Here is a 13,875-nt window from a genome sequence, read left to right as displayed (position 1 = left end):
CTATGAGACGTTCATTTTAGTGAAGTCCATTTGTTTGTTCATGCCATCAGGTCTGAATGATTTGAGTCTGTGCATCCAGAACTTTTCCTTGCTCTTCCTCTCCGCGTCTGTCCAATGAGGATTATGGTCAATAACCAATACTGTCATGTCTTCCCATTTGTGGCTACTTGTATTAAAATGTTCTCCGACGGGCTCCTTGACTTTTTTGGTCTTTATGGTAGAGCGGTGGTTGTTGATCCTTCTGCGGAGGTCACCTGTTTCACCGACGTATTGCTAAGAGCAGACTTTGCAACTGATGAGATAGATGCAGTTGTCTGTGCGACAAGAAGTGTTGCCAAATATCTTGTAGGTGCGACCTGAAATGGGGCTTTTAAAACTGTCCGCGTTGGTGCTGTGTTTGCACAACAGGCATCTGGTATCGGAGCATGTTTTAAAACCACCATTTGGCAACGGGTTGTCTAATCTTGCCCTCACTACCATGTCCTTTAAGTTCCTCGGGCGTTTAAATGCAGCCATTGGTGGATCCTTGAAAAGATCAGCCATTCTTTCGTTAGTGTAAAGAATGGGCAGATTATTTTTAAGGATGGTGTTGAGGTTCTTAAGGGCGGGGTGATATGTAGTGACAAGTGGAACCCTGCTTTTGTCTGTTTTCTCTTTGTATTGTAAAAGGGTTTTCCTGTCTATTGTAGTAATCTCATCAATTGCAGATTGAACTGTGTGGGCTTTATAGCCTCGATTACACAGATGGGATTTTAATATTCTGCTCTGTTCTTCAAAGATCTCATTAGAAGAACAGATTCGTCTGATTCGGGTAGTTAATCCTTTAGGAATTCCTCTAAAAGTATGGGGAGGGTGGCAACTCGATGGCTTGAGGTAGAGGTGAGAATCAGTGGGTTTGGTATGGAGACTGAATTTTATTTCACCATCTTCCAAGGTGGATGTAGTATCCAAAAATACATTTTTGGAACTAGATATGTCCACTGTGAATTTAATCGAATTGTGGAAGGAGTTGGCAAAGGTGATGAAGTCATTTAGGCAGTCTCGGTTTTCGACCCATTTCATCTCAATATCATCAATGAACCGCAACCAGCTCAAAGGTTTGAAAGGAGCTCTGAGAAGCAGGTTGCGTTCCAATCTTCCCATAAATATATTGGCGTAAGAGGGGGCCATTTTGGTGCCCATAGCTGTACCACTTATTTGTATGTAATGTTCGCCATTAAACATGAAATTGTTCAGCTTGAGAACACGTTCAAGGAGCTTGAGTAGAGATTCCGTTGACGGCTGCTGAATCGTTCTACTGTCCCATACCTCCCTGCAGGCCTCGATACCTTCATCGTGAGGAATATTTGTGTACAAGGACGTGACATCCATTGTAACGAGAAGAGTATGGTCTGGCAGGTCAGAGGAAGGTGTTTTATTCAGGTAATCTGTAGTGTCCTTGAGGTATGATGGCAAATCTTCTACATGTGGACGGAGATGTAAATCTATAAATTCAGATATTTTCTCCGTGGGGTGGCCGATGGCACTGACTATAGGGCGCCCAGGCATTCCTTCCTTGTGGATTTTTGGAAGCAGATAAAATTGACCTGGTCCACAGTTGGTTGGGCGAAGCGTTTCATAAACATTAACACCAATCTCATCGTTTTCATACATTTTGTCCAGGGTGTTAGTGATGAGAGCTGAAAACTCTTCAGTAGGATCAGAGTCCAGTTTCTTGTAAAAACGATCGTCTGTCAGCTGTCTGTTGGCTTCAGCTAAATACGCTTGTTTGTCTAGGACAACCACTGTGGATCCTTTGTCTGCTTTCTTTATGACTATGTCGTCCCTGTTTTTCAACCTTTGTAGAGCAGATCTCTCTTCTTTCGTCAGATTGTCAGGGACGATTTTTTGGTTGGTCAGGAGCTTCTCAATGTCTGACTCAACAGCATCAATGTAAGACTCAAGTGCTCCACATTTGCCCGGTGCCGGTTCCCAAGTACTTTTGGGTCGGTACAACTTATGTTCCTCTAAGTTGTGCAAGGGCGGAGGAGTTTCGTCTGTGTGATCATTGCTGGAGTCTTTTCGCGAGAAGTGTTCCTTTAATCTTAGCCTTCGGAAAAATGCTCTGGTGTCCTCTCTAACCTTTTTGTCATCGACCTCATGCGGTGTTGGACAGAAATTGAGACCTTTAGATAGTAGCGAAGTCTCAACGTCTGTGAGAGGAACCTTAGATGTGTTCAGAACTGGGCAGGTGTTGGTATCGACCAAGGACTCGTCTTCACTTGTTTGCTTCTTGCGCTTGAAGCGTCTAGAGCGTTGTTTTTTAGCAGAAGGACGAGATGACAACATATTAGACCTAGTTCTGTTTGTTGCTGGAACACCATCCCGAAGGAACTTCCTGTTTTGGGTATTGTTGAGGTCATTAGATAGGGTTGTATTGAATGTTGTAATAATGCTTTTTGCTTCAACAAAATCTGCATGGGAAGTGGATTTATTAAGAGAAGACTCCAGTGAAACTACATCTTTCTCCAGTTGTCGAAGTCTGTGGTTATCCCACGACAGACAGAGAGACATTAATTCTTTGGAGCATCTTCTTAATGTGAAGTCCCAGCGTTTTTGGAAGTTTTTAGAAACTAACCCTATGTTGGGAGTGACATTTATCTGAAAGCCTTTTGGTAAAATGTCACAGTTGATATACGTTTCTAAATTTGATATTCTGTGTTTGGTTTTGATACATTTCTTATTTTGTTTTTTCAGAAGTTTAAAGGTGTTGTTTTTTTTAAGAGCCATGGAAATAAATTTAATTTCAATAAAAACTAAATAGCCGAAATGTTTAATTTTTAAGAAAAAGGTTATCCAAAATAAATAATATCAGGTACGACTTCATATTTCTCATAGAATATGAAAAGTGGTAGATCGTACCAGAAATGGGACTGTGTTATGTCAAATTTAGAAAGTATGAACTAGAAATCACAAACAAATAAAATAGGGAGTAGAAAAAAAACAAATAGAAAAAGTGAGGGAAAATCAAAATAAATAAACAGAATAAATAATAAAAATGACGGGTAAGTTAAAGCTATGTACACGGAACAAATTCAAATCCGACCATGGTAGGACGAGACTCTGTACCGATAAAAGATGCTAGTGGATCTAAAGATACAGTTCATCAAGAATAATATAAAAAGCACTGAATAGAATCAACAACACTATGCATCTTTAAAGTGTCGGATCTAATATATAGATACTAAGCCAGTAAACTGAATATAAAAAGCACTAAAAATGGCTAACGACACGAACAATAGAAATTGTCAAATTTTCGGGACAACCAGTCCCTTCTTCAGGACCAAAAAATAAATTACATGAGTACAAAACAAAGAAAACAAAATCTAAAGCTACTACTAAACTACTTAAGAAACTATAAAAAAGAACAGCTACATTATAAACATTTGTTCACATTCTTAAAGAAGGTGTTGCTACTGTCGCCGATCGCTCTAAAGTAATCAATCGACTGCCAACTTCACGCCTGATTAAGTTAATTAGCTAATTAAAATTGGCGTCCGAGTTATCTAATGAAAATTTGAACCCCCGTTGTTAACTCGTACGGCACTTATGATATAGACTCGAATTTTGATTCAAAAGAGATAAAATTCAATGAAAATAAATAAAATTGAAAAAAATGATTTACAAATAAAAGGTAGTAAAGAAACTAAAAAATGAATGGAAGAAGCGCAGTTGACAGATTTCATGAAATTGCTATGTGGGTGTCAGGTGATGTATGGCTATGAGACGTTCATTTTAGTGAAGTCCATTTGTTTGTTCATGCCATCAGGTCTGAATGATTTGAGTCTGTGCATCCAGAACTTTTCCTTGCTCTTCCTCTCCGCGTCTGTCCAATGAGGATTATGGTCAATAATAAGGTGATAATTGAGATGAAATGGGTCGAAAACCGAGACTGCCTAAATGACTTCATCACCTTTGCCAACTCCTTCCACAATTCGATTAAATTCACAGTGGACATATCTAGTTCCAAAATGTATTTTGGGATACTACATCCACCTTGGAAGATGGTGAAATAAAATTCAGTCTCCATACCAAACCCACTGATTCTCACCTCTACCTCAAGCCATCGAGTTGCCACCCTCCCCATACTTTTAGAGGAATTCCTAAAGGATTAACTACCCGAATCAGACGAATCTGTTCTTCTAATGAGATCTTTGAAGAATAGAGCAGAATATTAAAATCCCATCTGTGTAATCGAGGCTATAAAGCCTACACAGTTCAATCTGCAATTGATGAGATTACTACAAAAGACAGGAAAACCCTTTTACAATACAAAGAGAAAACAGACAAACGCAGGGTTCCACTTGTCACTACATATCACCCCGCCCTTAAGAACCTCAACACCATCCTTAAAAATAATCTGCCCATTCTTTACACTAACGAAAGAATGGCTGATCTTTTCAAGGATCCACCAATGGCTGCATTTAAACGCCCGAGGAACTTAAAGGACATGGTAGTGAGGGCAAGATTAGACAACCCGTTGCCAAATGGTGGTTTTAAAACATGTTCCGATACCAGATGCCTGTTGTGCAAACACAGCACCAACGCGGACAGTTTTAAAAGCCCCATCACAGGTCGCACCTACAAGATATTTGGCAACACTTCTTGTCGCACAGACAACTGCATCTATCTCATCAGTTGCAAAGTCTGCTCTAAGCAATACGTCGGTGAAACAGGTGACCTCCGCAGAAGGATCAACAACCACCGCTCTACCATAAAGACCAAAAAAGTCAAGGAGCCCGTCGGAGAACATTTTAATACAAGTGGCCACAAATGGGAAGACATGACAGTATTGGTTATTGACCATAATCCTCATTGGACAGACGCGGAGAGGAAGAGCAAGGAAAAGTTCTGGATGCACAGACTCAAATCATTCAGACCTGATGGCATGAACAAACAAATGGACTTCACTAAAATGAACGTCTCATAGCCATACATCACCTGACACCCACATAGCAATTTCATGAAATCTGTCAACTGCGCCTCTTCCATTCATTTTTTAGTTTCTTTACTACCTTTTATTTGTAAATCATTTTTTTCAATTTTATTTATATATTTTCATTGAATTTTATCTCTTTTGAATCAAAATTCGAGTCTATATCATAAGTGCCGTACGAGTTAACAACGGGGGTTCAAATTTTCATTAGATAACTCGGACGCCAATTTTAATTAGCTAATTAACTTAATCAGGCGTGAAGTTGGCAGTCGATTGATTACTTTAGAGCGATCGGCGACAGTAGCAACACCTTCTTTAAGAATGTGAACAAATGTTTATAATGTAGCTGTTCTTTTTTATAGTTTCTTAAGTAGTTTAGTAGTAGCTTTAGATTTTGTTTTCTTTGTTTTGTACTCATGTAATTTATTTTTTGGTCCTGAAGAAGGGACTGGTTGTCCCGAAAATTTGACAATTTCTATTGTTCGTGTCGTTAGCCATTTTTAGTGCTTTATATATATATATATATTTATATATATATATATATATATATATATATATATATATATATATATATATATATATATATTCAACTGTCTTTGTCTGTGATAACATTTGATAGCAATTTTGAACCCTAAAACCCAAATAACTTCATAAAACATGAGTGACACAAATGGGCGTGTCTTATAACTCAAAAACAGTATTGGCTCTGCCACATAGTAAAACATAGCACGTGATACATAACAAATAGTGGTTTTAAAATATGTACTTTTAAAATTGGAAATAATATAAACATAAGTAATAATTAAGGAATCCTTCGTTGAATATTATGAGGTGATAATTTTGGTCGGGGTGTTGTCAAATCTATCATAAAGCCTTTCGGGCTTTATTGGATTCGACCATGCCCCGACTGAAATTATCACCTCATTATACTCAAAGAATGATTCCTTATTCCTCAGATATATTCTCTCAAATTGTTATTTAATCTGAAAATGTGTAGTTAAGTATTAATGGCAATAAGTATATAATATAAAGGACTATATATGATATGGGCCTAAAATGACCCCCTAAAATGAACATTGTCATTTTACTATAATTCTTTGTTTTCTTTGTACATATATATATGTGATGTTTTTACATTATGTTCATTTTGATTCAAGTGCCCAGTATTTAGAAATATGACATCGTAAAGATAACCTTTTCCCACCCCTTTTGCATTTTTAGCACAAAACAGCTTGTTTTCAAGCAATTTTTCTTTCAGAAAACATAGAGCGCATACTTGAACAAACAAAATAGTTTAATCAGAGATGTATTTAGCCAAGACTAATAAGTGACAAAAAAATTTGCTTGTTCAAACATGCACTCTATATTTCCCATTCGTAAAATGATAAGAAAAATGTCAATTTTGGACTGATTTTGACTGAATTACAGAAATAGCGTCACTTCTGACGTCATATACTGTCAGTGAGTACAAATAAATCAAATAAATAGGTGAAAAATATATTTTATATCAACTCCTCTAAAAAATAACAACATTTTATTGTACCCGAAACACTTTTAAAAATGGCAAATTAAGGGGGCCAAATTTAACTCATATCATATATAGTTCTTTATTGTGTATTTTTTTTTTGGGGGGGGGGGGGGACTTCATATTCAAGACTGTGTTTTGGCAAAAGACGGTACAGATAACGAATGGTATGATATTTAAGAAATTTTCATTGTGTTATATATACTTGTTCTGATTAATTATATTGAACCCATCATATTGAAGTTTTTTTTCGCCCACTCAAATTTCTCTACACACTTTGGCAACAAAACCACTATATATACATTTTAATGTTATAAAAATATATGTTTTTATTACGATCAATTTGAGAGAGAGAAAAAGAGAGAGAGAAAAAAAGACTACAAAAATATCTTCATTTGGATATTTGCATATGTTTTATCTGACAACCATATTATTACATAAGTAACTAAACCAAACAAATACATGTAAATCCCATGGTCATTGTATGGATTTAAACTTATTAATAATCATTAAGCCTCAAGCTGAAACATACTTTTTTTTCTCGGTATAGACAATAAACATACCATACATTATAATGTGATTTCTAACACTGTGGGTTTTTTGTTTGCTTAAGGTACAAGGCCAAGGTGTTGAATGTAGATAAAGACCAGTACTATGTGCATTACATGGGATATAATGTAAGCTTTGACAAGTGGGTGAAAGCAACAGAAGTGAAGAAGTATTTGTTTGTAAGTATGTAACATACTGTTAGTTTTTTAAAAAACAAGATGATATCTTATGCATGTAGCATGTAATTTGAAAACATGCATGTACCAAAAAACCAACAAATGTTCTCTAGCTTCATCTTTTAAAATAAATATACCAGAAACAGTTGATTTTTTACTATATTTACTATAACTTTGGATTTTTATTTTTTATCACTATTAAGAAAATACTTAATATATGATTTATTATAAAACAAAATTCATAAGTGTCTAAAAGTGTTTTCTTCTGATTTTTCATGGTAGAAAGATATTTAGACTTTCGGATGGACACTAAACATAGAAATAACTTTGAATGCCAGGAATTAAAATGTTGTTTTTTAATTCAGGCCAAAAAATAAAAATGTAAAGGCCATGTGGGAGGATAGTCATTTTTATAGAAGACGAGTGTTGGAAAACTGCAATGAAGGTAACCAAAAGACAATAATTGCTTGGTTCAACACAACACCCCCTTTGGTTTTTTCTTCTATTTTGCAAATTTAAAAAAAAACAATTTTCAATATTTCCTTAGGTTTTGTGAAAACTGATTTATATTTCATATCTAAACTATGAAATGGATGTTCATTATTAATAACTGAACACTTAAATTGCACACTATTGATTTAATTTTTGGCAAACTTGTATCCCTCATTTCAGGGCATAAAATTTCATATTCACCAGACACAATTCTTAGAAACGTTAACTTAATAGAGACTTTAATTTTGTTTGACACATTCCAAAAGGGGTCAAATCAATAATTCTTTTCTTTTTTTCATAATATACCATAGAATTTGAAGATATTTTTTTTTGAACTTGAAACTTCATAGGTTTTGAACTTATGCAAATAGTCCATTTTCCTTGTTGCACAGTTTGTACCACCAAAGCAGGACCTTTTTAAAATTTCAGTGTTTTCAAGTGGAGCAATCCACTGTAATGTTACCTGTACTAACTGATATTGTGTTATTCATTGTACCTTACCAATAATTTGTCTGAGAATAAATACTAAACACAATTTTCACGTGTTATGAATTGTACTTGTAATTTGAAAAGGCAACAGCACACTGCATGCATACGTAATAAAAGTTTTAAGAATGTCAATCGGTACCTCTATGTAAAAGTTAGTTACATTCAGTAATAAGTACATGTATTAAGCAATCTCATAGTACAGAAATATACTGTATCATGTGGATGTATTTGTGTGTGCTGTCTTATGCGTTTCATACAGGAATGATGTGGTATCGAGCTAAATGGAACAGAAATCTTAAAATTTGTAAATTTAAATATGTCAAAAACATTTGATATATCCCCTCTCTTTTATCCATAGAATTGAAAGTAAGAAAAAATTGCATAGTTATCATAAATATCTGTAAGGGGATAAAATAAAATTATTTTATAAATGACTATGAAATATAGATAGTTAATTCATGTGTTGATCGGGGGGGGGGGGGGGGGGGGGGGGTCCCTCCCCCAAGGTAAAACTGAACTTTTTAAATGTTCCAATAGTAAAGGGTAAAAAATATGCCTCGGACACCAACTGAATAACCACCCTTACCCCATATGGCAAACACAAACAATTACATAATAATATCCTATTTACCCACCCTCTCCTTTCACCGCAAAAATTATTGATCCGCGTTTATAATCATTACTAAACAATTATGAGAGATACTGACATTGCATTAATTATAACATAAACACTGTTTACGGGTTTTTAAATGTATGGCGATAAGGAATATTGGTAAAGGAAAATTATTTTCTGCGAGAAAAAGTGTGGGGGAGGGGGGGGGAAGCCCCCGCCCGCCCCGCCCGCCCCCCCCCCCCCCCCCGATGTTACGTGCCTTAAAATATATATATACAGTATATATATATATATATATATATATATATATATATATATATATATATATATATATATATATATACAGAGAGAGAGAGAGAGAGAGAGAGAGAGAGGAGAGACTAGCTCAAAAGCTAGCTACTGTTAAATATGTTAGATTCCTAGTTTTTCCTAGTTTATAATAGACAAGACTAGTTTATAATAGTTCTAATTAAAAAAAGGGTAATTTTTTTTGTCATATCAGGAGTTCATGAGAGGAAAATGCCATTTGGGTTTTTTTTTTTGAGGGGGGGGGGGGGTGAGCATGGGTTTGAAAACTCCATTGCAGATTCCATGGGGTTTTCTCACTCAAGGGGTTTTAAGGAAAACCCCATGGGGTTTACATGGGGGTTTTCATGGTTTTTTTTTAAATCACATTTTTTCCCGGGGGGGGGGGGGGGGGAAATTTAAAAGCTGAATATAAAAAGAATATCAAAAAATCTTCCTTTTTTTATTTCATTAATGTTTTTAGAAGATAAACCTCCACCTTTATAACAAAAAATTACAAAGATAGCTAAAGCGGAAAGGGGTGCGCAACGCCGGAAAAATGTTCATTCCGAAGTTGTCCGTCCCACTGTTATTCCTTTCATGCAGTTTTTTTATGTCTTATACTCATTGTTATATGTATGATGTATAATTTAAATACTTTGAAAATTTTTCTTAATCTATTTATTTTAATAAGATTAAGAAACAGACTATAGTCAATACGCGTTTTTAAGAGTTGTCTCTCTTGCGGACAACAATGAATGCTACTGAGGGTTCATGACCCTGAATATTGAGTAGGCTGTGAGATGTGTAAGGGTGATTAAATTCTTTTTCCAGATATAGGTGGTATTTATGTTTGAGGAACAGAAAGAAGTTGCTCGAGGCTAAATCTGCAGAAAGCGGGGGTGTAGGAGGACAGTAAAATTTTCCGCTTCCAAATACTCGGTCACACTGCGTGCTTTGTGTGCTGGCGCATCGTTGTGCAAAACTCGGAGACACTTCATACCCATTTTAGGGCGACGACTTTTGTAGTGCTTCTTCAGTTCTTTGGATAAGACCATTTTAATTAATAGAAATTAGCCGTGATTGTTTGGCATTTTGGCACGGGAATTTGCATACCAGTTCCTTTATTGTCAAAGAAAATAACATATAATATCGTCTTCACGATTCGTAATCCTTTAGAAAAGCTAGAACTTTTTGCATTTTTTGATGCCCATACACTGTTAAATCTCTTACGTTTTGGCTCAAAATAGTATATCCAGGCGCAATCACACGAGTTGGTGGATTTTAACTTAATTATTGCCTAACGTCATGACGTCAAGCATATCTAAGGTTTGAAAGTTGCATTCTCCGAAACAGTGCGGGCAATGGGAGCAAGCAATATCAAGATTTTTCATTGAAAGATACCAGTGCATGTTTAATGTCAACATTAACAATTGAGGAAAATGTTATACAGGATATAAGCAACTGTGAGCAAGAATTTTCAAGAAAAAGGGTTGTTCAACATGTTCACCATGCACATGTGTACATGGTGTAATGCAAATTTAAAAATAGATTGCCATATTTGAATGGTGCGAGGTAGGAGTGTCAACGGAACAAGTTGTTACAAATAGCATATTACGGTACATGTACAATGCAAGTAATAATTGATTATCATCACTAAAAACGAATCATCATTTTGAATTCAAACAAATATGTATTCGTGTACATTTAGTTGGAATATTTAATGGAGGAACAGATTCACCGAAACGGTATGTGACCCTTTTGTTGATCAATTGGGCAAGTTCATTCATCTTAAAAAGGATGTAACTCACGTGTCGTACTAAATGTACTTTAAACAATTGCAACTCAAGTGTATATTTATGTAAATTTGATACATTTGTTCTCAAACATTCGATCCAAAGTATGATATATGTAGTTGTTACAAAACAGATTTCTTTTATTAATTTTCAATCTAAAGTTGAAAATGATTATATGACATGTCATGTAATCATTTTCAACTTTAGATTGAAAATTAATGAAAGATAATATTCATATCCACCAAGTATGATTCCCTTATTTCTTACGGAAATTGATTGTGATTTATAGCTCTGTAGAAACTGACGGGACTGAAATCAACACGCTCTGTTTCTCAATTAGTTGAAACTTTCATCAACCTTAGAAAAATCACGGACTCTACAAAAAATCATGATGATGTCAGACTCAAAGTTCCGTAGAAGACGATTTGGCCGTTTCGTTTATCTAGCGTATATGTACCGATGTACATTAACAATAGTTTAGTTAATTTTTCTTACTTTTTACGACTGGTTTATGAATTTGTTAAAAGAAAGATGTAAATATAAACAATAAAATGCTTCCTTTGATGATCCATGCGGGTGATGAAGGTAGCGATCATTGCAAACAAAATTAACATGTATTTTTTTCAGCAGTGTCACTTCATTTATATCCCGCAAAAATCACAAAAGAAAGCAATTTATCATTTTAATGAATACGCGATTAGGCTAACGTGTAAATATTGTTTCAGTGAGATATTTAAACGATTTTCATGCAAAGAATGTGAAATGACATTATTTTTGGAACACTCCGCGTATGTTTGATTTTCTCGTGGCTTACTCTTATAACTTCCTTATATAAAGAGTTACAATTGTGGAACTCTATCACGTCAGCTGGATCAAATAAAACACTTTGAAAGTGATCAATACTATAGAGTTTCAAAACGAGGTTTTTAAAATGTTCTACAAGGAAATAGAAAAAAAAGGAAACGGAGCCAGCAGTCAAATGGGTATGTCAATGTTACTTGACAGCATTTTTTGGCACAAATTATCTAATATTTGTTTAAAACGTCCTCCCAAAATATTACTTGCATAAACGGTAGGGGACACTATTTATTTTTTTCGTGGTCTTTCCGTCTCTCTGTCAGTCATTCTGCCCTAACATCGTTTTTCCATCTTTTTTATACCCCCATATTTGAAAGAATGTCCGTGTATATCATTGTTATACTGTCCCGTCCGTTTGTCCGTCCGTCTGTCTGTCATGTCTTCTCTCTCGTACTGCTCTTACATTTTATGAAATAGACTTAACGTCTCTAATAATATGTTTTCGGGTGTTATGTCAATTTGTTATCATGTTTTTGAAATGTTATTTAATCATAGGGGTCTGTAAAGGGCTACAGAATAACAAAGAACCAAGAAGCAAAGCCTATTTTCATAGATACACTAAAAAAATGTGGCTAGTAAATATGTAAATTTCAAATAACCTCCTATTCCCCATTACCAGGGGCAGGCAGGAATTTTACTTTTGGACATTAAAAAAAAAGCTCTTAAAGCTCTCATGTGTTATTCACTTCAGTTCTAGCTTTTAGAACATTTTTTTGTAGACATTCTTTAGACATGCTATATACATTCAAACTAAATGACCATTTTGGCCACACCCTACCCTATACACTAAATGAGTGTTTTGGCCCCGCCCTAGGTTCCAATCCCTACTTTTGGAAACATAAAATTTTGATAAATGGCTTTACTTTCTTTCTTTATATGCAGTCAGTTTTTATTCAGTATCAAAAGAAATAAAGAAGACGGCATTTTACTATTAAATTCATTAACACAATATGACTATGTTTGTCCTGCTCTAGAGTCGAAACCCCTACCTCGCGAGACATGAAATTTATAATTTTGGAAGAAGGCTTCTTTATTTTGAATCTTATTATGAATCAGTTTTCCTTACAGGTATTGGAGTAGAGAAGATATTGTTAAAACATTATATATATTATCACTATAAATATATTTTGGCCCTGACCTAGAGTCAAAAATCGACAATTTTGGACTTAACATAAAACGAAGTTATTTTTCTAAATGACATACAGATGTGTAAGAATAGAGAAGATTCTTTTCTAAATTATCTGATTTAACACTATTTGGACATTTTGCCACGGACCCTCCCCTTACGGTCTGAAACTCTGACCCAGGGGCCATAAAGTTTACAATTCAGGTAGAGGAGTTCGTGAACATCGTAACGATGCATTCAAATTTATCCCACATGAGTAAGAGTAAAGTAGAAGATTTTCTAAGATTTAATACGATCACATTATATCTCTATATTGTCCCCAACCTCCGGTCTAAACCCCTGTTTCAGCTGTTACGAATTTCACAATCCAGGAAGAAGACGTCATGGACACCATAGCCATGCAATTAGTGTTGAACAAATATATGTGGAAGTAGAAAAGAAAAATTTCTAATATTAAATAAATTGTACTATATGACAAAATGTCCCCACTCTAGATCCTGAACCCTTGACTCGGGGTCATGAATTTCACAGTTTTTGTATAATCATGCATTCAGTTTTTTCCTCTCATGTGTGGGAGTAGAGAAAAATATATTTTTGAAAAATTGCTTGTTTTTTTTTTGTTTTTGTTTTTTTGGTATGATTAATTTCCGCATGCCTTTGGCGCCCCGGGGGTTGTTAGAGTCATAAGTTTCAAAATTAAAATTTCTCTCGGCAAAGAGATGCTTTACACCAACCTTGGAAACATTTGGTCTTGTATTTTACAAGAAGTTCAAAATGTGAAATTGTTAACTCACTACAACGGACGAAGACCAATCGCAATAGGTCACTCGAGTGACTCATGTGACCTTAAAAGACAAACGTAAGTTGTTTACTTCAATGTTGCTGCAAAATATTACTTGAAATTAAACAACTTGAATAGGTAGCTTCTGAATAGAAATAGACTATAAACAAAAATATCAGTCTAGAGGCTACATTCAGCAACTAGACGTTA

At 35.1% G+C, this 13,875-nt stretch overlaps 1 protein-coding gene across 1 annotated transcript; it reads right to left on the bottom strand.

Moving 5' to 3' along the window:
• On the bottom strand, positions 1–2,553 carry LOC128183815 (uncharacterized). Its single transcript, XM_052852971.1, has 2 exons — positions 469–2,553; positions 1–273 (listed from the first exon to the last, which is right to left on the bottom strand). The coding sequence occupies exons 1-2, from the start codon at positions 2,551–2,553 to the stop codon at positions 1–3; spliced, it is 2,358 nt and encodes a 785-aa protein (XP_052708931.1).
• Between the last annotated feature and the right edge of the window lie 11,322 nt (positions 2,554–13,875).

The sequence above is a fragment of the Crassostrea angulata genome, chromosome 5 (assembly GCF_025612915.1).
Source record: "Crassostrea angulata isolate pt1a10 chromosome 5, ASM2561291v2, whole genome shotgun sequence".
NCBI classification, from domain to species: Eukaryota; Metazoa; Mollusca; class Bivalvia; order Ostreida; family Ostreidae; genus Magallana; species Magallana angulata.
This window is presented reverse-complemented; position numbering and strand designations above follow the sequence as displayed.

Bases quoted from the DNA above. Each gene is read 5' to 3' on its own strand.
- LOC128183815 (XM_052852971.1), bottom strand. From the start codon at position 2,553: ATGTCTCTCTGTCTGTCGTGGGATAACCACAGACTTCGACAACTGGAG. The intron at 274-468 runs GCAAGATTAGAC...GTCTGCTCTTAG, and splicing joins TAAAGGACATGGTAGTGAGG to CAATACGTCGGTGAAACAGG.